This window comes from Dipteris shenzhenensis, chromosome 21 (genome assembly GCF_047967505.1).
Source record: "Dipteris shenzhenensis isolate YYH24624 ecotype China chromosome 21, Dip_SZ_1.0, whole genome shotgun sequence".
NCBI lineage: Eukaryota > Viridiplantae > Streptophyta > Polypodiopsida > Gleicheniales > Dipteridaceae > Dipteris > Dipteris shenzhenensis.
The window spans coordinates 52,785,518-52,807,708 of NC_141616.1; the positions used below are offsets into that span (position 1 = coordinate 52,785,518).

Here is a 22,191-nt window from a genome sequence, read left to right on the forward strand (position 1 = left end):
ACTTGCTGCTACACGCAGGTGTCTCAAGGCTGCACACGGGGGTCGCGAGGCAGATACGCGCAGGGGCTGTGCGAACCATGTGCTGGCAGCAAGGAGCTGCAAAGCACGAGCAAGAGCACGAAGCTATGAACGGGGGCAGCGAGGAGCTGCCGGCAGAGAGAGAGAGAGAGAGAGAGAGAGAGAGAGAGAGAGAGAGGCTGAAAAGTGAGCTAAGCTATTAAATCAATACACGAGTGCCAATAACTGGAGGTGGTGCTTTTATAGTGTTTCCCCCAAATCCTTTCTGCAGCTGATTTCTCGCTAGTGCTAACCCACTAACTTCGCATAATAAGCTATCCCTTCCCAAAGAATTTTGCCTTCAAAATTATACCGTGATTATCCAAAAAGTGCATCTAAGACAACGAATCCTTCTTATCAATTTGCCAAGAGGTAGGTGTGCTGTACTCAGGCTGCCATGATTTCGCATATTCAGATGAGATACTCTATGTGATGTTGGAAAGGTCACCTCCCCATCTGTAAGACCCCATATGAGGAGAGCATGGGGGGGTGAACCTGGGTCTTGAGAGACTGACACATGGGCAGGGTTATGTCTGCCATGTGGGTAGGATCAAAGAGTGAAGAAAAGTGAGGTACCTGGAGGAGCCATGGTGGCTGCAACAAATGGAGCTCATGGACGGAAAGTTAGCTATGGATATTTCGCCTGGATCTGGCATGGCAGAGGCAGACTTGGAGCAGCACCAGATGGCGGAATATACCCAGGAGAAAGACGACTCAGAGGCGAACTTGTTGGCAGTGCTTGTGGGCAGGAAATTGACCTGCAGCAAGGCCCTGGAACTAGCACAATGCATGGCAGGTGGACAGCAGAGGAGAAGATCTTGGTGGACAGGCTGGTTGGGCTTGATATACTCAGCCAACCAGGCCTGACTAGAGGGCTGAACAAAGGCAGAACCAGCAGCCTGAAAGGGCATGTGAAAGCCCTTATATAGGGCCCTGGTTGGGCTGGTAGGGGCATCCAACCAGGTCGGTTTTTTGACAGACTGAGTCGGCCATCAAGGGGCTGACCAGTCGGCTATTTCAAGTGGCCCTTGGGGCCTATAAAAGGAGGCCCTTGGGCCTCATAGCATATTCAGCAGTGCAGCTTCCAACAGAGCAGAAAGGAGCAGCAAAACACCATTGAGGTCAAAGGACGGAGAGTCTACATACGCTCGAGGTGGAGCACGCGGGCTCAGTGTTCTAGAGATATCCGGCAGATAGTAGAAGTACCTTGTGGTAAGATCAAAGGACCATGCTCTGGTGGGACTTTGGATCTCTCTTTTGTATTGTGTCCATAGCTTTGGACATTCTTTTGGTGGTTTCTATATTTGGCTGGATCATTGTCTATTTACTAGTCTGCACATCTATTTGATGCACATAAGTTAAAGAAGTTTGTGAATCCACTCATTGTGTGAGCTCCTGGGCTATTCTATCAGTCTTCCGTTGTGCATACCCTCTGTCGGTCAATTTCTAACATGGTATCAGAGCCCAAGTAGGAGGCTCACAACTGTGGGAGCCTGACAGCAAGGACCTTGCTGAAGGACAACCCTGATTTAGAGGCTCTTAGAAATCTACTTGCATGAATGGAGGACATTGCCCTTGCGAGAAGTAGGGTGACTCAGGTTCAGTCAGGTGCGAACGGAGTTTTGGTCTACATAAGGTTGAGTTTGTTCGATTTTGTTCTGTGGTTCAGCAGCACAGATGTCGATTTCAAAAGCCTCTTTAGCCCCTTCTCTCCCTTCTGCCTCTCCCATATTTCTTTCTTTCACCATCCCTAACTTTGGAGACTCTGTGAAACTAGATGGGACAAATTACCCTATCTGGAAGGTGAAGATCCGAAGTCATTTAGGGACTTGGAAATCGTGGAAATTGACAACGAGAACGGAGGCGACACCGGAGGATGGATGGACAACAATGGGATGATACTCATACTAGTAGATGGAGAGGAGCTTGAAGCTTGGGAAGATAGAGATGCCCATGCCCTGGCATTGATCATAGGGACTACGGCAGACTCTGTGCTTTCTCACATCCAGAGGACCAACATGTCAGTAGAGGTGTGGGCCATTCTGAAGGATCTGTACGAGACATATAACACATCCCAGATCTTGCTTCTTCCAACATCAGCTCTACAACTTGGATATGGATGAAGGAGATTCTGTACGTGACCACTTGACAAAGGTCAAGGTGGTGAGAGATCAATTAACATAGGTTGGTCAGAAGGTGGACTCGTGCCATTTGGCCTTGATGGTACTGAGGAGGCTACCACGGAGTTTCAAAAGCTTCGTTACAATTGTGACAGCAGGACAGAGGACCAAACCTCTGACTTTTGAGGAGTTGGGTCCATTACTGCTCCAGGAAGAAGCTAGGGAGAAGCTCTACAACAACGACAATGATGACAAGGCGTTGTTGGCAAAGGATTATGCTGGCAAAGGAAAGGGCAAGCCTAATGGTGGCAAGCCCAAGAAGGATGACAATGGAGATGACAAGGACACTTCCAAGAAGAGGAAGCAGAAGAAAAGGTGCTTCTATTGTGACACGCTAGGCCACACTGCGAAGGATTGCAAAAAGAAGAAGACTGATCAGAAAAACAAAAAGGAGTCCAACTTAGATTCAAATAGTGACACAAAAGCCAAAGCTAATGTGGTAATCAAAGAACTGTTCTTGGTAACATCTCCGTGTGTTATTGAGGTCAGATATGCCGACCTAGAAGCCACAGTGAAGATGTTTGACATTGAGATGTGGGCCGACGGGGAGTCGAAAACCTTTGTGAAGGTGGAGGACAAGAATCTTCCTAGTGCGTGGCTGTTGATACTGACACAAGGGTGGAATCGATGGAGTGCCCTTAGGGTTTCATGTTCAGATGGTTGCTGTAATTCAGAAGGGGACAGTATAGGATTGCACAGGCTTTTGATATGTGTCTTGATGAGGTGCATGGTTTGCTTTCAAAGCAAGCACATAGGCAGTACGACATTCTAGTATGTACTTGATGTTCTTACTTTAAGCCTTTATAGCATGCTATGGAGAGAATCTGCTCTTCATATGTCTCAGGTAATGCGAGATTGGAAGGAATGGGCCTTCTTCGAAGGCAGAAGGGGAAGTGTTGGTGCTTCTTCAAATCTTGGACACAGATTGCTGGAAGGTGATGGACAAGGTGTACTGAAGCCAAAAGAGTACCTGCTTGAGAGCTCAGTGAGAGTTCGTGGTCCGAGTTATCTGGAGATATTCTCGGGATTTCATTTCTTGAGATGGTTCTTTTATTGTGGACCTTGCCAAAGGAAGGACGGGTTGAGACAGACCCTGGAAGACTCTAGGTTGTTCACTCATTATGAGGGGGACATCTGGAAGATCGTGGCGCTTAGATTGCTCCAGTTCAAAGGCTGGAACGTGACTGAAGGTGGTGGTGCCAACGATGCTATTGTGGATGGACCTGTGTACCAGGATGGTTTGCTTGTGAAGGATCGGATCTGGAGGAGCAGGAGCCAATAGTTGAAAAGCCAGGAATCGGAATCGATACCGGATTGTGCCAGAGCGTTGCATCATGGGAGCTACTGGGGCAACGTCATTGACATGTTGGCATTGGGCCAAGATGTATCAGTGATAGGGGGTGTTGGAAAGGTCACCTCCCCATCTATAAGCCCCCATATGAGGAGAGCATGGGGGGGGTGAACCTAGGTCTTGAGAGACTGACACATGGGCAGGGTTATGTCTGCCATGTGGGTAGGAATCAAAGTTTGAAGAGAAGTGAGGTACCTGGAGAAACCATGGTTGTTGCAACAAATGGAGCTCATGGATGGAAAGTTCGCTATGGATATTTAGCCTGCATCTCGTCTGGCAGAGGTAGAATTCGGGCAGCAGCACATGGCAGAATATACCCAAGAGAAAGATGACTAAGAGCTGAACTTGTTGGCAGTGCTTGTGGGCAGAAAATTGACCTGCAGCAAGGCCCTGGAACTAGCGCAATGCATAGCAGGTGGACAGCAGAGGAGAAGACCTTGGTGGACAGGCTGGTTGGGTTGATATAGTCAGCCAACCAAGCCTGACTAGAGGGCTGAACAAAGGCAGAACCAGCAGCCTGAAAGGGCATGTGAAAGCCCTTATATAGGGCCCTGGTTGGGCTGGTAGGGGCATCCAACCAGGTCAGTTTTTTGACAGACTGAGTCGGCCATCAAGGGGCTGACCGGTCAGCTATTTCAAGTGGCCCTTGGGGCCTATCAAAATACAAAGTAAAATCCAGTCCAATGTCACAGATACGGATGCCTCCCCCTCAACGGAGAAGATCATGGCTGACGGGTGACCAATGGGATAGGGTAGTATAAATTCAGAGATAGAGTGTTGTCGACTATCTATGGGTGGTGCCCGGTGTGGTCTCCTAGGAGTGACTCTGCGTCGGACAAGGGCTACGGTGACACTTGTCACTCACGCTCCAACCTTGAGCATGGAAGGAATGTGTCCAAGTGTAATCTGCGTGTCCATCCTCTGTCAGATATGTCGCGTTGGTAGTTTGTGACGTCCTGAAGTGCAGTCTCCGTACCCTCTGACACGATATAGATGTGTGATGACTTAGAATGCTGCATGAAGATGTAGTGAAGAGTGAAGATGATCCAAACTCGGCTTGAATGATCTGGTGGAGAACTGACGGCTTACTACAAATCATCTGTGATAACATGAGAACTCCACCCAAGCCGACTCTGCATCCAAGAGATCCGGCCCCAACAAGGACTGCCATCCGAGCTGGGCTCACCAAGGAGTCGAATAAGAGGGCCTTGGTCCGGGGGTGATCTTCTTTGATTCTTTACTGCTCTTTCTTGCATTCCACTTAGTCCAAAACCCCACAATGGAGCAACCCAAGGGATTTGAAATTGAGGAGGCTATGAATCACGGCCGGAGAGAGGGCAAGGTCTAGAAGGGCCTTAGGCCAAGGGTCCTGAAAGTGCGAGTGGAAGCATTGCCTCTCCAACCTGGCTAACAAGTCATACCCTCTACTCAAACGGACCTGCATCACCAGTCTCATCCTAAAAATAGGACCAGAGAAGAGAACCTCTAGGTATGTGTAAGACGAAACAATCTTAACTGGTGATTCATCAAAGGTAAACTACTCTCTATGAATGACTGCTGTGGATGTATTGAAAGAAAGAGGGTAATATCCAAGATCACACTCTTCAAAGCCTCCCTGGCCCAAGCATAAATGCTCGCCCTGAGAATAGAAAACAAATGACCTGCTGGCTTCCACCTTGTCTTTCCACTTCCAACGCCTTGAAGATGCGAACCATGAGTGCTCCAAGAGCATCAGAGAAGTCGACCTGCAAAGCCTTGAATCCCTTGGTGACAATCACAATCTCACAATAGATCACACTTTTGTAAGAGAACAATTCTGGACGACGCAACATTGGGATTTCTCCACGATTTGCAAATCTACAAAGGCGCTTGACAATTAGATGGCAAAACCAATTCTTTCGTAGACGACCCGGTCCTCCCACTAATGACTATTTACTATACTTATCTTAACTTGTCCTTTAGGCTCTGTGCATAGAACACCTTCTGCATCCTTCATTTCCATCATAACCTTGATCTTACCAAGATTGACCTTCAAATCATGTGACTCACAAATGGAATGTAATGCATCTAAATGTCTCGGGAGGCCCTCTGCAGAGAAGGATAATAGCACCACATCATCTACGTACAGCAAGATCTGAATCAAAGTGCCAACAAGCAAGCATACAGCCTCTCCCAAGGTCTGCATAAATGTCTCGAGCTCATCCACGTAGAGGCCAAACAAGGTTGGTGAGAATGGACCTTCTTTTTTGACCCCAATAGTACTCATGATCTCCTCTGTGCATCCAACCCCTGCTCTCTCGTAAAGTGTCATGACAGCCCAAATGATCTCCTGGTCATAACCTAGCTTCTGTAATCGTCTAATGAGGCGGGCCCTCGGTGTTAGAATTATAGATATAATTCAGCAATGACCAATGTAATATAATAAGCTAGTTAGGGGCACTTTTCCCTCTTTAAGAGGTTTTTCCCCCTAACCGCAGTTAGTTCACTAACTATGGTTAGTGACTACTAAGGTTTTGTCACTAGGACAAAACCTTATCTTTCTCTCATTGTGTTGAACACTCACACTCTTCTATTGCAACTAAGCTTTCAGCTTCCAAGCTTCCAGCTCTCACTCTCTCTTGCTCTCTCTCACTCACCATCTTCTCACATTTGGTATCAAAGCAGGTTCAAGAGCTCCAGGCTCCCTGCTCCCTTCAGCTCCTACTCTTTGCCTCCAGCTACAGCCTGCATCATCTCGTCCGTACAATCCATATGACTATACGGAATCCCGACGTACAGCGTCGTACAACTCTCGTACAACTCCCCGTACAACTCTCGTACAGATTTCGTACAGACCCCGTGCAGCGCCGTACAACTTCCGTACAACTCCCATACAGCTCCCGTACAGCGCCGTACAGATTCGCCGTACAGCCCGTACAGATTCGTACAGCTCGTCTGTTTGACCGTACCTGCGACGTTACTTCCGTACTTGCCGTACTAGATCATACGTACCGTACCATACATTCCGTACTTACCGTACCAGCCGTACCTTACATTCCGTAGATCTGCGTGCAGTTCTTCAGTACCACACGTGTGGCAACAACCTGTTCATCCGTACAATCTGTACTTGCAGATCTGAATCTGCAGATTTGCACGGGGTTTCCTTCATCTGCAGGTGTTCTTTGGCAGGCACATCTTGCAGAAAACCATAGTTTGGTTCAGTTTTTTGGGAGTACATTTGGGGCATTTTGTATGTTGCAGACATTGCAATCATTGTGTAGTTTCGGAGCTACATCTGGAGCAAAAATTGCAGATTTTGTCTAAAATTTGGGGCTTTTACAGACAGATCTGCAGATCTAGTCTGAAATTTGGGGCTTTTGTTCAGAAATTGCAGATTTGGGGCTTTTAGTAATTTTGCCCCTTTCTGGTTGCAATTTCAAGCCACAAATTGGGGCTTTTGTGTTGGGAGAGCATTTTTTGGAGTATTCAGTTCATACTGCCTTTCTTGGAGTGTTTGAAGCACTTTTGGCAGATTTTGGAGAGTTTTTGATGCTTGGACAGATTTCTGACAGTGCTAGTACAGAAATCTAAGTTGCATTTACACCCCGTGCTTGGCTGTGTTTTTTGGGAGTTGTGCATTTCATTCCCAGTAAGGGAATTCAGCTTTGTATCTGCTTCAATCTTTTTCTCAGATATGGCCCATCAAAATCAGAATGAGTTCCAGTTCGGTGGTCTTTCACAAGAAGACAAGTTGGATGGTACCAACTACTCCCTCGAGAGTTTCATGGTACGTAATATTCTAATTTCTCGAAATTTATGGGATTATGTCAATGGGGATGAGATCCGACCAGCAGATATTGCACCTGCTACCCCTCCTCAACAAGGAGGTGGAAGAGGTCGTGCACAGGGTGCAGCTGCAGGACAAGTTGTTGGTGCAGCTACAGTCACTACTCCAGAGCAGAAGAGATGGGATTCACGGGATGCCTTAGCTTTGTCATGCATCTCTCTTTCAGTGAAAAGATTTATCATTCCGCATATCCGGTCGTGTAAGACCTCCAGGGCAGTCGGAATGATGCAAGGGTATCTTTCTTGAAAAGAGAGTTGAGTAATACACATATGGAAGAGGGTGACTCCATGTCAGTCCACCTCACAAAGCTACAGGATCTCAGAGAGCAATTGTTAAACATAGATGAAATTATTCCTGATTCAGAGATGATTACAACCACTCTGAATTCTCTTCCTGAGTCTTATCTCAGCTTTCACACTTCGCTGAACTTATCATTGAGGGGGGGTGCAAATCCTCTCACTTTTCATGAGTTGATAGGACTTCTGCTTCAGGAAGAGCAGACCAGGAAAAATTTGGCTTCACGTGCAGGTGAACAAGCCATGCTCTCAAAATTTAAATCAAAAACAAAGGGACAGGCAAAGACATCAGTAAATCAGCCTTCCAGTGGGTCAGGACAGCCTTCACAAAAGGCTAAAAATGATGCAAGCCAGCCCAAGAAGAAAGGTTTTTGTCACTACTGCAAAAAGCCAGGTCATCACATAGCAGAATGCAGGAAAAGGCTTGCAAAAGAAAAGAAAAACAGCTCAGGTATGGCTGTTTCAGATTCAGCTCCTCATGCATCTGACAGTGGGGATGCTGCAGCCAACTTTGTTGGACAGGATTATGCCTTTTTATCTTGCATTTCAGATTCTAGGTTGGCTGTTCCAGATGCTCGGGATAGTACAGCCTCTTGCAGTGATGATACATATGCATTTTTGACTTGCAGCTATGACTCTTCTACAGATGCATCTGCTTTCAGTGTTAATGAAACACTAAACACATGGTATTTTGACAGCGGTGCATCCAAGCACATCACTTCTAGGAAGTGTCTTTTTACTTCCTTGCATCCACCTCCCATTGGTAAGAAAGTCACTTGTGCCAACAACTCATCATATTCAGTACGTGGCACAGGAGAGGTTGAGCTCACTGCCATTGATGGCTCAATTTTCAGACTTTCAGATATCTTATATGTGCCTGGCATAACCAAAAATCTCCTTTCAGTGTCCACTCTTAACAGAGGGGGATTTCAGGTCATCTTTGAGGATGACAAATGTGCTGTCCGAGATAGGGAAGTTGACTATGCCTTAAGGTTATCTGGTACTCTGCTGCGTGGGCTTTTTCAGCTTGATATTTTTGAGAAAAGAGCAGCCCATGCTCTTGCAGTTTCTACCCCTACAGCTGCCATGCAAAATGCAGAATTATGGCATGCCAGATATGGCCACATGCATTACAACAGCTTGATGACACTTCAGAAGTTTTCAATGGTTGACGCATTGCCACCTCTTGAGATACCTCCTCTACATGCCTGTGAAGGGTGCATTTTAGGTAAGATACATAGATTCCCCTTCAAGAAGAATGGTTCAGTTAAAGCTGTCCGCAAATTACAGCTTATACACAGTGATGTCTGTGGTCCCATGAGGACTCCATCGTTGGGTGGTCATCTCTACTTCGTTACATTTATTGATGACTACTCCAATTTTACTTGGGTTTATGGGCTGAAAAAGAAATCTGAAGTGTTCATGGTGTTTAAACACTTTTCAGCCATGGTTGAAAATGAAACCGGACTCAAGATACAGACATTGCGCACGGATAGAGGTGGGGAATACCTATCTACAGAATTTGATGCTTTTCTCAAAGGCAAGGGTATTGTGCATCAGCTCACAGTCAGGCTGACCCCTCAGCAAAATGGCAAAGCTGAGAGGAAAAATAGAACCCTCATGGAGATGGACAGATGTATGCTGAAAAGCAAACACATGCCTCATAAATTCTGGCTAGAGGGTTTGATGTGTGCCAATTACATTTTGAATCGGGCTCCCACTAAGGCTTTAAAAACAAAAACTCCTTATGAGGTCTGGAATGACAGGAAGCCTTCAGTGGATCACTTCTGAGTCTTTGGATGCCTTGCTTATACACATGTGCCAGTTGAATTTAGGCACAAATTGTCAGATAAAGCCATCAAATGCATATTTGTTGGATACAATGCAGAAAGCAAGGGGTGCCGTCTCTACAATCCTGCTGCTACACGCAAAATCATAGTAAGTAGAGATGTGATATTTTCTGAAAATTCAGCTCACACTCAGGCTGAATTTCAAATGCCTTCGTCTTCAGAGGATGTCTTTGAGGGGTTGCTACCCATTGCCTTGGGTTCCCCTGCTGATTTTTCTGATGCAAATCAGAATTTACAGCAACCTCCAGATGATTCAGTTCCGCCACAGGATGTCTTGCCCCCTCCACAGGCAGTGGAACAGGTGGTGCAGCAAGAAATTGCAGACATACATGCAGCAAAAACAGTCCAAACTGGCTGTTACAGACTCTCAGGGAGAGTAAACTTGATGCTCCGTTATCTGGCAGGACTCGCAGTGCAGCAAGGCACATGGAAGGTGCTAATTCAATGGAATCAGCATATGCAGGTACTCTCCTTGATGAGGAGGAGCCTGCCACATTCGAAGAGGCAAAGGATAATGTGCATTGGATGAATGCCATGCACGATGAGTTGCAGTCCATTGCAAAAAATCAGACTTGGGATGTTGTGGACTTGCCACCGGGTAAACATGCCATTGGCACACGATGGGTTTTCAAGGTCAAACAGAAGCCAGATGGCTCCATTGACAGATATAAGGCCAGGCTGGTTGCTAAAGGCTATGCTCAGAAAAAGGGCATAGATTATGAGGAGACATTCACTCCTACATCCCGGATGACCACCATCCGATCAGTAATTGCAATGGCTGCACATTTTGAGTAAAATGTTCATCAGTTGGACATAAAAACAGCCTTCTTAAATGGGGACTTGCTGGAAGAGGTGTATGTCAAACAACCTCCGGGCTTTGAAATTACAGCAAATGCACTTCAAGTATGCAAGCTCAACAAAGCTTTATATGGGCTGAAACAGGCCCCTCGTGCATGGTATGCCAAGATACATGCCTTTTTGACCAGCAAGGGGCTGCACAATAGTCCTACTAAGAGCACCCTCTACATCAAGATGGATGGGGGGGAAATATTAGTCATCCTTCTTTATGTCGATGACTTACTGCTCACAGGGTCCAATGAAGAAAAAATTGCAGATTTCAAAGCTGATTTGCAGACCAACTTTGACATGTCAGATTTGGGGCTGCTGCACTTTTATTTGGGGATCCAGTTCTCTCATGAGAGACGTGGCACTGTTATGTCTCAGTCCAAGTATGTTCAGAAACTCTTGGACAGATTTAACATGCATGAGTGTAAGCCCATAGCCAATCCTATGGAGCCGGGGCTGAAACTCACAATGCATGATGCAGGAGAATCAGTTGATGCCACACTTTACAGTCAGGCTGTTGGATGCCTCATATATCTCTGCAACACTAGACCTGATATTCAGTTTGCAGTATCTCAGGTGAGCAGGTACATGCACAGCCCAAAAACTATGCATTGGCAGGCAGTTAAGCGCATCTTCCGTTATTTGCAGGGCACAAAGTCTTTTGGCTTACTATTTCCCAGGGGGGGTGACTTGCAGATGCATGCCTACAGTGATTCAGATTGGGCTGGTGATTATGACACTAGGCAGTCCACTAGTGGCAATTGTTTCTTTTTGGGTAAATCTTGCATTTCATGGCTGAGCAAGAAACAATCTACAGTGGCTACCTCATCATGTGAAGCTGAGTACAGGGCAGCTTTCACAACAACAGTTGAATGTGTCTGGCTGCGACGTCTATTTGCTGATCTTCATCTATCTTTGGAAGGTCCCTCTCCAATTCTCACTGATAGTCAGAGTGCCATTGCAGTGGCAAAGAATCCAGTGTTTCATGCTCGCACGAAACACATTGAGGTTCACTATCACTACGTTAGAGAGAAGTTGCATGCAGGAGAGATCAATATGATCTTTGTGTCCACACATGACAACGTTGCAGATATTTTCACCAAAGCACTACCATGTGAAAAGTTTGAGGCATTTCGTAGTGCCCTAAACTTATATCCGTTTGGTGATTGATCAGCCTTGTACATGACATTGGCACTGCAGGGGGGTGTTAGAATTATAGATGTAATTCCGCAGTGACCAATGTAATATAATAAGCTAGTTAGGGGCACTTTTTCCTCTTTAAGAGGTTTTTTCCCCTAACCGCAGTTAGTTCACTAACTATGGTTAGTGACTACTAAGGTTTTGTCACTAGGACAAAACCTTATCTTTCTCTCATTGTGTTGAACACTCACACTCTTCTATTGCAACTAAGCTTTCAGCTTCCAAGCTTCCAGCTCTCACTCTCTCTTGCTCTCTCTCACTCACCATCTTCTCACACTCAGTACCATATCAAAGGCTTTGCGGAAATGTACAAAGTAGCAATAAACCCACTACTTCCGTGCCCTAGCCTCCTCGACGATACACTTCGATGTGAGTATGTGATCCATGGTCCCATGGTCACATCCAAACCTGGCACGCCCCTCTGCTCTGAGCCCTTGCATCTCAGCGAATCGACCTGACCTCGGTATCAAGTAGTGATGTGTAGATCTTGGACATGACGTGTTTGATCATGATGGTCGTGTATCAAGTAGTGATGTGTAGATCTTGGACATGACATGTTTGATCATGATGGTCGTGTAGTTCTTCGGGTTCATGGGATCCCCTACCTTGTGAATAGGTGAAATGGTGTTAAGGGTCCAGATGTGTAGAAAGCCGAGGCAAATAGCTTCATTAAAGAGCTTGGCTAAGATCGGGGCTAGGGGAGGGAGAGAGAGAGAGAGAGAGAGAGAGAAAATTATTAAAGTTGCTAAAGACCAATGGGTCTATGAGACTGATAGAAAACCTCATACAATGAGCAAAAGGGTGGAGCCACTAAGCGAGCATCCTAACCCATGTAGAGAAAATTGTAGACATAGTCCATGATATCATCCTACATGTCACCCTAGTCATAAAACATCCCTTGTATCGTCACCCCCATGGAAGATGCAGTCAGATCAAACATCAAGATAACCCGATGATGGACTAGACAGTGTAATCAAGAAGCCCGTGATAGATCGTTGGCTACTATGTGGTTGAGTGGTTCGTTGTGTCCTCTTGGCATCTATTCGACGCCTGACGAGTGCCACGGAAACCCCGATCGACCATACCCCAGGTCTGAAAATAGACGAAATGTCAATGAGTGTGATCTGTATGTTTGCCCTCTGTCGAGTGTGCCGCATCCCAATCTCAGGGTCTCTGTCTCTCCTGCTATCTGTTGCCCGGGGGGCAACATGCATCCGACTCAAAGAACTCTGTGATGGACCAGGTAAGCAACCCCTTTCCTGTCTCCGTGATCTGATGAGACGCTATCTATGTTGGACCGCCTCATGAATGAAAGCGGCCAGACATCTCTGATCTGGGTATGAGAGGAGTCTGGAGAGGCCCTTGAATCCGTCTCTGAAATGGCAATGGTATCGTCCACGGATTTCATAGTAGACTGGGCAACAAAAGACAAAGTGCTTCTCTGATTCCACCTCGTGCCGATCACATAATGTGCAGATACAGCTCTCTCTAGGGATCCCATTTGCTCGCCCACTTACGATACGGAGTCGGTGTGATGACACACAGAACTGTCCCATGGCAATCCTAAGTGAGTGTGGTAGGTGGATCTGGGTGTACCCTGTACCCTGGTGGGATAATGAAACCCTCCTGAAAAATGTGCAGACAGTGGTCCTCATAAAAACTGAGCTTCACAGGAAGCTGAAGCTCTGTCTGTGCCAACCAAGTCTTGAATGTGTGTAATAGTATGAGATCCTTCCGGATGATCGGGTTGAACTCGCTGCTCCGAAATGGAACAAATGGGGCGTCAATACTGTATTGAAAGTGTGGCAGCTTGTCTATATGGAAACCCAGTCTCTCAAACCAACTGCATGTGTGTGCGTACCGGCATCTCTGATCACCCTGAGCTGCCAATGCCAAAGATGATGCTAATGCCAACCAAGGTAGCCTGCGTTGCCTTGCAGTACAAGAGCCGTAAGCTCAGCCTCGTGGTGTGGAAGTCCACATGGTCTGGCTAGAAGTAATCAGTGATTGAGCTCTGAGAAGAGTCTACCAAGGAGGTCTGCTGCTGTCTCCGTGATCGGAGTAGATGCTCACAGTGTCTGATTGCCTTGTGAATGAAGGCGGCTAAGCATCTCTCAGCCAGCTTGTCACCATGCACCTGACATAGGGGTGCATGTGACATATGTTAATATGGTCACCTCCCCATCTGTAAGCCCCCATATGATGAGAGCATGGGGGAGGTAGACCTAGAGATATTGGGGCTGTCACATGGGCAGCACATGAGCTGCCATGTGGGCAGCTGTCAAAGCAAAGGGCAGGCCATGGACCTGCAGAAGAGGCAGCAGATGAGCAGGCTCAAGGCAGCCACGTAGCGAACTGTCTGGCAGAGGATATGGGCAGGCTCAGGGCCTGCATCAGGCCTGACAGAAGGATGGAACAGTCTCTGGCTATGGCGGCCTACTTGGCGCAATGAATGGGCAGGCATAAAGGCCTGCAAATAGGCCTGCAATAGGCGCAGGAAGGGGCAAAGGCAGCAGCCCAAAAGGGGCTGCCAAAGGTCCTTATGTAGGGCTGGTTGGACCAGCCAACCAGGTCGGCCAGCAAGCAGACTGGTCGGCCAGGATGAGGCTGGCTGGTCGGTCCATTAAAGGGGGCCTTGTGCCCTATAAAAGGAGGGCTTCCATGCCCTCATTCAACATCACTTGGAGCAGCCCTCACCCAGCAGATAGGAGCAGCAGCAGGAGGACCTACCTTAGGCCTACATTCAGGAGGTGAAGGTGACCCAGAACAAGCTGCAGACTAAGCTAGAGGTGCTGCCCACCTAGGCTGGCTTCCGGACAGCAAGGTGGAAGGGATCTAGACAGAGAGTCTACATATGCTCGAGGTGGAGCACGCAGGCTCAGAGACCTAGAAGTGCTTGACATCTAGTAGGAGAACCTTTTGGTATTGTATCCTGTCCTACTTTGTGGACAGACGGAAATATAAAGAGTTGCTTCTATATTTGTTTCTGAGCACTGTCTATTTACTGGCTTGCACATCTATGCATATAAGTTTAAAAAGTCTGTGATTCCACACCCCCCCACACGCATACTGTGAGCTCCTAGGCATTACTATCAGTCTTCCGCTGTGCATACCCTCTGTTGGGTCATTTCTAACAACATAACCTTGCATAAATTCCAGCAAAAGTTCGTGATTTCGTGAACTATCTTTAAAGAGGCAATAGAAGCATCCTCCAATGTCATAGTATATTGGGCATTTGAAAATGAAATGCTCCTCCGACTCAATCTCTTGTGTGTCACACAATGTACAAATGCGCCTCTCCCTGGGCAAACCCTCACTCTGCCACTCTCTATGTAAAAAGACCCGAAACTGCCCAATAGAGATCCTTAGTGAGTGGGGTAGGTGGATCTGCGTATATCCAGGTGGGTCAATAAAACCATCCGCTGTGACATGTAAACAATGATCCCTATAGAAGCTGAGCTTCATTGGAAGCAGCTCGATTGGTCCCAACCAAGTCGGAAAGCGTGTAGCTTGCAAAAGATCCTCGCGAATGACCTGGTTGACCTCATGAGATAGGAGGGGGGAGTTTGTCCATGTGGAGTCCCAGTCACTCAAACCATCTCTCTATGCGTGCAAACCAGCATCTCTGGTCACCTGGTGCTGATAGTGCTATGGAGGAGGACAATGCTAGCCACGGTAGTCTACTGCTTCTAGAAGTGTAATCTCCATACTTCCTAACTCAATATAGATAGGTGATAACCTGAAATGCTACATCCAGCTGTAGTGGAGAGGACCCAAACTCAGCCTGAATGATCTGGTGAGGAATTGACGGCTCACTATGAAACATCCGTGATAGCATAAGGACCTATAGGCGCTCCACCCGAGCCCACTCTATATCTGACAGATCCGGCCCCCAACTAGGGTTCCCGCTGGGCGGACCAAGGAGAAGGAGAGAGAGAGAGAAAGTTTATTAAAGTCTTCGGAAGATTGATGGGTCCTAGTACAAACGAGCTATGGTGGTGGAGCTACTAAACGAGCATCCACACCAATGCAAAATGCAGAATGGTAGTACTAAGCACTAAGTACAACATAGTCATGTTGGTGATCGACTATATATCAATCTCATCATCATCATAATCCTCATCATCCTCCTCATCATCATCATAGGACATCAGAGTGGATGAGGCAATGGAGTCATGAAATCGGCAATAGAGTGCTGTCAGCCACTCACGGGTGTGGCCTTGGCACGTCTCCTGGTCATAGCTCTGCGCCTAACAAGGGCCATATTAACTACTGTCGGTCGGGCTCCGACTCTAAACAAGGAGGGGATATGCCCAAGTGTAATCTGCGTGTCAACCCTCTGTATGAGCTGTCGGGTCACTGGCTCTGGGTCCCGGTCATGTCGAGGCCTCGTCTTGTGGGGGTCCATGTGATCTGGCTGAAAAAACTCCATGATAGAGCTCTAACAGGGATCAGCGAAGGAAGAAGTCTGCTCCTATTTCCATGCTCGAAGTATCCTCTAGCGGTGTCTGAGTACCTCATGAATGAAGCCTGCTAAACACCTCTGGTCTGGGCAGGAGAGGAATCGGGCCAAAACCCCATAGCTATCTCTGAAGAGGAAGTAGAGACGCCCTCGGATCTCATAGTCAAAAGGACACCTGAAGATGAAGTGCTCCTCTGTCTCAACCTCCTGCATGTCACATAATGTGCATATGCGCCTCTCTTGGGGTAGGCACCCCGCTCTACCGCTCTCGATACGAAGTCTATGTGAAGAGACCCGGAATTGCTTGAGAGAGATCCTCGGTGAGTGGGATAAGTAGATCTGTGTGTATCCTGGTGGGTCAATGAAACCCTCCTCTGTGATATGTAAGCAGTGATCTCTGTAGAAGCTAAGCTTCACCGGGAGTTCACTCGGTCTCAACCAGGTCCGGAATGTGAGTAGCTGTAAGAGATCCTCACGGATAACCTGGTTGACCTCGTGTGATAGGAGGGGAGAAAACAGAGCGTCCATGCTGTACTGGAAGGGAGGGAGTCTATCCATGTGGAGCCCCAATCGCTCAAACCATCTCTCTGTGCGTGCATACCAATATCTCTGGTCCCCTCCTGCTGAAAGTGCCATAGAAGAGGACAATGCTAGCCATGGTAGCCTGCTGTGCCCAGAAGTGTAATCCCCATACTCCCTAACTCGGTACAGATATGTGATGACCTAAAAAGCAGCATCTAGCTATAATGGGGATGACCCAAACTGGACATGGATGTATCCTACACATACATAGGGGCCGTCTTTTCCGGCCCGATCTTCATGATGCGACCAGCATTATAGGCCCGACTAAGCAGGGAGTATGCCACACGGGCCATACTTGAGCAGCAGTGCTTTCATTCTCACTTCCAGGACCCCTCGACCAAAACCCTTTACTTTGATTCTTTGGTTTGACAGGCAAGTATGTACGACAGCCCTTGTTTGGGGCCAGATCTATCAGAGACAAATTGGGCTTGAGTTGTGAGGCTTCAAGTTCTCATGCTTTCATAGATGATTCACAATAAGCCTTCAGTCCCAGATCAAATTGTCCTAACTAAGTTCAAAGCATCCCCACTACAGCTTGATGCAGCATTTCAGATATCTCTACCACATTAGACAATATGGCTCCTACACCACAGGGCACAATAGGATTCCTTGGTTCGCCTTGTCCTCATCCATGGCACTAGCACCAGAGGGTGACGAAAGGTGTTGGTATGCACGCACATGCAGATGGTTTGAGAGCCTGGGGCTCCACATAGCTAGGTTACCTCCCTTCTAGTATAGCGTCGAGGCCCCATCCATCTTGCTGAGCTATCACGAGGTGAACCAAGTAATCCGAGAGGATCTCCTACAGGTACACACATTCAGAACTTGGTTGGCAACCCGAGAGCTCCCTGTGAGCTCTCCGGTTTTGGTTTTTGAGATTTTGAGGTATATAGCTTAGTTTTTAGCATAGCACTCAGCAAGGGCCCTAGCATGCCCTTTGCTTCAGCCCTTTGTGGCTTGTATACGTTTCATTCCACTTCTGTACTTTGTCACATAGGGCCGAGAGGCCTCTTGTTGCGGACATTTCTCTCTCTCTCTCTCTTCCCCATTTTGGTTCTCCTCTTTCTTACATTTACTAGATGCAACGACTTACGGACATAAGTAGAATCCATGGATGTTAGTGATTATTTTGGACCCATGCTTGGAAGGACTATGTAGCAACTATCACTATCAAATACTGTTGTGCTCTATTTGATATCTTTTAATCATAATTAGGAAAGAGCAAGTTATTTGAAACAAATTTACTTTTTCACATCCAAATACAGGTTTTACTTTTCACATGAAAATACAAAGCAAGCAATTTGCTAGTAAAGCACACATGTGGGTCAACTTTGAGTGTCAGATTACCTATTCCGTAAAGGAGCAGTGAAGCCTAGGGCACTCGCTGTTGCAAATCGATCGATGGGAAGACCAGTGCCAGCAAGGGCACAAGAGCCAAGAGGACAATAATTCAATCGTGCTTTACAATCAGAGAGGCGCCCAGCATCACGTTCCAGCTAAAGGTCAATTCAAACAGTTCCAACTACTTAGTGTAATTCAAAGATAATGCTAGACAACATGAGCGTAATCAAGGCATACATGAGCGCATTCCCCTCGCAATGCAATCACAGGCTTCTCTAAAGCCCATTTATATACCTTTGTAAGACTAGAATACATCCAATCGTAGAAATTTAGAATTTTGTAGTTCTAAAGCCCGTATTAAGCAATACTGCCTCACATTGAAAGATCGACGTCACACCAACCTGCTCCACATATGCAAGAAGTAGATGGGGAAGGAGGAGAGGTTGGGCCCTCTGTAGATGAGTGTAGCCAGGTACAATCACATCGTCGTATCTGGTAGCCAGCTTAACTAGAGCCACCTGCATTTCAACATGTCACAGAAAGGCAAGGGCTGTAATGAGAACGTCAGCAAGAATTGGGGACGTCGGAAAAAGGAGGTGTAGAAAGACAAGCATGGAAAGGTACGTATTATTCAAAAGTCACAGCAGACAGACAGTGCATGTAACGTAAACTACCTCCTGTGTGTCATAAAGAATATCTAAAACAAAGGAGTTGCAAACGATTCAAACTATCTCAATTTCAACAACAAGCTTTTTTTTTTTTTGTGAGAATCAATTTCAACAACAAGCACCAAACCTGTAGTGCAACCAGGCGGCTTGAAATAAGGTCTATTGCATCACGGCACCATAGCCGAACGTCGGTTATAACTTGATCGTTGCGGCTTCTTGCGGTGTGCAATTTCTTTGCAGGCTCGCCGATAAGGTCTATTAGTGCGGCTTCAATGTTCATATGAACGTCTTCTCTATCTGCTCTCCAGACGAATGTACCGTCTTCAATCTTCTTCTCAATTTCATTTAAGCCTTGAACGATCAAATCTCGATCTTCCACGCTGACGAGACCCTGTGCAAAGTTGAAACCCTCTTCATCCATGGAGTGAAATCAAGGGGGGGGGGGGGGGGGGAATTGAAACGCAAATCGAATGCATCTGCAAACCTGCGCTGCAAGCATAGATGCATGCGCACGGCTCCCCTGGAGGTCATGCTTGTAAAGTTTCTTGTCATAAGAAACAGACTCACTGAATTTCTCGACGGCTAGTGTCACGCTCTGCTCAAACCTCCCACCCCAGAGCTTAACCTCCTTGGACTTCTCCATCTGTTGTTGGGCCAGCGAGCTTCGACAATTCAGTCGTCTGATGGGAAGGCATGGAGAGGAAGTGGTAGAGAAAACTCGGGCACGATCAGCAGCTGCTGCGAAGCACGCCGAGAAAGAGCAGGAGCGGGCCAGAGATTCCATGGAAGCAGCTGCAATGGAGGCAAGACGTGACGGAAGGTATGAGACTGTGCGACGTTGCACTGGGAAAGAAGGGAGCAACGACAAGGCGGCCTCCTAGAAATGCGCGAGGATCGCGGGATTAAAGCGCTCCGATGGTTGCCAAGCCGAAGAAGAGGCGAAGCTGCTGCTATTGCTGGAGAGGCGATTGCACGAAGGACTCGGTGCGACGGCCTCGCCATAGCCAAAATACAGTACAAGCTACTGCTGTGCTGCTGGCTGATGGATCATAGACACAAACCTTCATGTCTACGAAATCGTTGATGCTTCTTGTTGCAGCAGCAGCAATGCAATGCAGCAATCCACTTCCCTTCTCGCGCAGTTTCTCGCGATGTCTGCTCAAACTTGTGCAACCGGAGACCGTCAAGGTAGCAACCCAAAAGCAGAAATTCGGGGCTGAAATTCACTGATTTTTTTTTTGGGCCTAAGAAGCGAAAACCAGATTTTCGTAAGTTGGAAATGAGGGTTTAGGTGGCATGTTAGAAAACGGTGGGCAGGTTCCTAGTCTGACGTGGTCCGATCCTGGACAAGAAAAAAAGATGGGGAGAGCAAAAAAAATAGGCGAGAAACATTTGAAGCATTGTCACTCTTCGCATGCCTTTACCACTAAGCCAATCACCTTTTGTTGAATTTAATGGAGCTGTACCTTAACTTCTGTCCACCAGCTGGTGTGAATCACCATGCCCCAGCGCCCACCTCCTCTCCATTTTCTTCTTCCATGTCCACCAGGGTGGTGTGAACCCGGCCTTAGTGTTGGGGATGTTGTAGCATGTGCGTGAAATGTGGCGGATTAGTTTGTTGTAGCCTCCACATGTTGGTGATTCATTCGTGAGCTCACCACGTATGCGTTACATGTCACTCTTTGGAATAGACCACCAATCGTTGCTTGCCACACATACGGTGTCACATGCACCATCATCCTCTGCGACCGCCTTCTTCAGCTTGTTTTTGCCCTCTTCATCTTTTCCGGAGCCTGTGCCTTTTCGCCTCTCCGGCGTATCAGTGAATGGGACGGTTATTCAGGCCTCGTGGTTCGACTGGTTTAGCTGTTGCATGGAGGAGCGTTGGTGGTTTGTTTTGTGTAGGGTCGAGCATCCTAATTTGTCGGCTCTAGAAGCGAGATGTTGCATTGTCTGGAGCTTTTTTCGCACTGCCTGCTTCGACTCGATTCAACGATGGATGGAGATGTCTTGCTGGTTGGCCTTTTGGAGTGGTGAGCATCCTGACTTTGCGGTCGGTGAAGCAAGAACATCCAATGAACGAATGAGTTCCTTTCTGGGGTTGACGATCCAAACATCAATCAGTTATGTGATTGTATATTACCTCATGCAGTGGCATAATGGCTATCTCGCTAGCTTCAGTCTGCATACGATCTATCTTCGTTGTCATCTCTCTCTCTCTCAACAATGGCCGGAATCCCACCTTCTGAAATGGAAGCACCTATTGATTCGATGGACACTGGAAGCTCGACCTTCCAGAGAGGTGTATCATTCTGACATTGATTCCGGTTTTATATTCTTTTTTTGTTTCTTCTTTCCTTTTTCATATGCATGATTGTTTACTAATCGTTTCGTATCGCAACATGCAGAGCTCTGAAAGTTTGTTGAGAAAAAGCCCGTGACAAACGATGCGACCTCTGATATGGATGGTAGTTCATAGTTGTCTTTTTGTCGAGCGTATTGTATTCATGTATATAAACTAAAATATAGTGGAAGTGTGTGGTGTGGGTCAAGCGGAGGGCGTCGTGGATGGTAATACCGTAGTGAGTGATTCGAAGAAGAAGGGGAAAGAGGTTATGGATGATGCCAGTGTGCGGAAGCCAAATTCAAAGAGGAAGGAGAAAGAACCAGTTGGAGAGATGTTGGCACCAAGACCAGTTTACGAAAGGAAGATGGTAGGTTGTTCATTTTAGTAGCATTTAAAAGAACCCATGGACGAAGCCAGCTTGCGGAAGGAAGATGGTAGGTTGTTCATTTTAGTAGCATTTATATGTCGTTCTTAATTCATATTCTATGTGATCGTGTGATGTTTGTGTACTGTATTGGAGAACCTCTGTAGGTGGAGCGTCAGGATTTCATTTGGTTAGCGCTCATGCAACACGTTCAATCAAAACTGAACACCCTTGACGGAAATTATTGTATGCCGCAAGGATGGTGGAGAAGAAGCATCATGGTGCTGATAAGCCTCCACGAAAGACTCAAAAACGTGGTTTTGAAGAAGTGGCTCGTGAAGCTCATGCTAAGGGTAAAGTATCTTTTGTTGTACATGTTACCTGTCTATCACCGTTCCCAGCCCAGTCGTTTCTCTGAAAGTTTTTCGCTTTGTACGTTCCAGTGCAGAAAATATTGCATCAAAGAAACCCTCCAAGTAGATTTACCATGTGGATGAAAATAGATATCGGACCTCCTATTTCTTGAACGCTTTATATTTGAAAAGTAGAATTGTGTTCTTCCTGCAAGAAGAACGTACAGAAATGTTTTACCTGTAGACTTTGTAAAAGGAATCTCCTGTGTTGGTGGTGTTGCTGAGAAACTTTGATGGCTGACCTTTGAACAGTGATCCACAGTTTTTGTTAAATTTTTGTCATAAGAATATTATATGGCCAAGCGATCAATTCTGAATTTGTGTCTCCTTTACTATAATTATTTTCTCCAATGTAGAATCTCTTTATGGATTCAACCGATGGTTAAAAATTTGTGGGAATATGTTCGT

At 46.7% G+C, this 22,191-nt stretch overlaps 1 protein-coding gene across 1 annotated transcript in view; it reads right to left on the reverse strand.

The window, feature by feature from the left end:
* Positions 1–19,905, reverse strand: part of LOC147889058 (L-Aspartase-like family protein) — a 60,769-nt gene extending 40,864 nt beyond the window's left edge. The window contains exons 1-5 of the mRNA XM_087392985.1: positions 19,721–19,905; positions 19,144–19,451; positions 18,787–19,050; positions 18,393–18,509; positions 17,998–18,146 (exon numbers count right to left, since the gene is read on the reverse strand). Of these exons, the coding sequence (XP_087249111.1) occupies positions 17,998–18,146; positions 18,393–18,509; positions 18,787–19,050; positions 19,144–19,443 (830 nt within the window). The 5' untranslated portion in view covers positions 19,444–19,451; positions 19,721–19,905. The remainder of the gene's footprint in view (positions 1–17,997; positions 18,147–18,392; positions 18,510–18,786; positions 19,051–19,143; positions 19,452–19,720) is intronic.
* Positions 19,906–22,191: the final 2,286 nt, after the last annotated feature.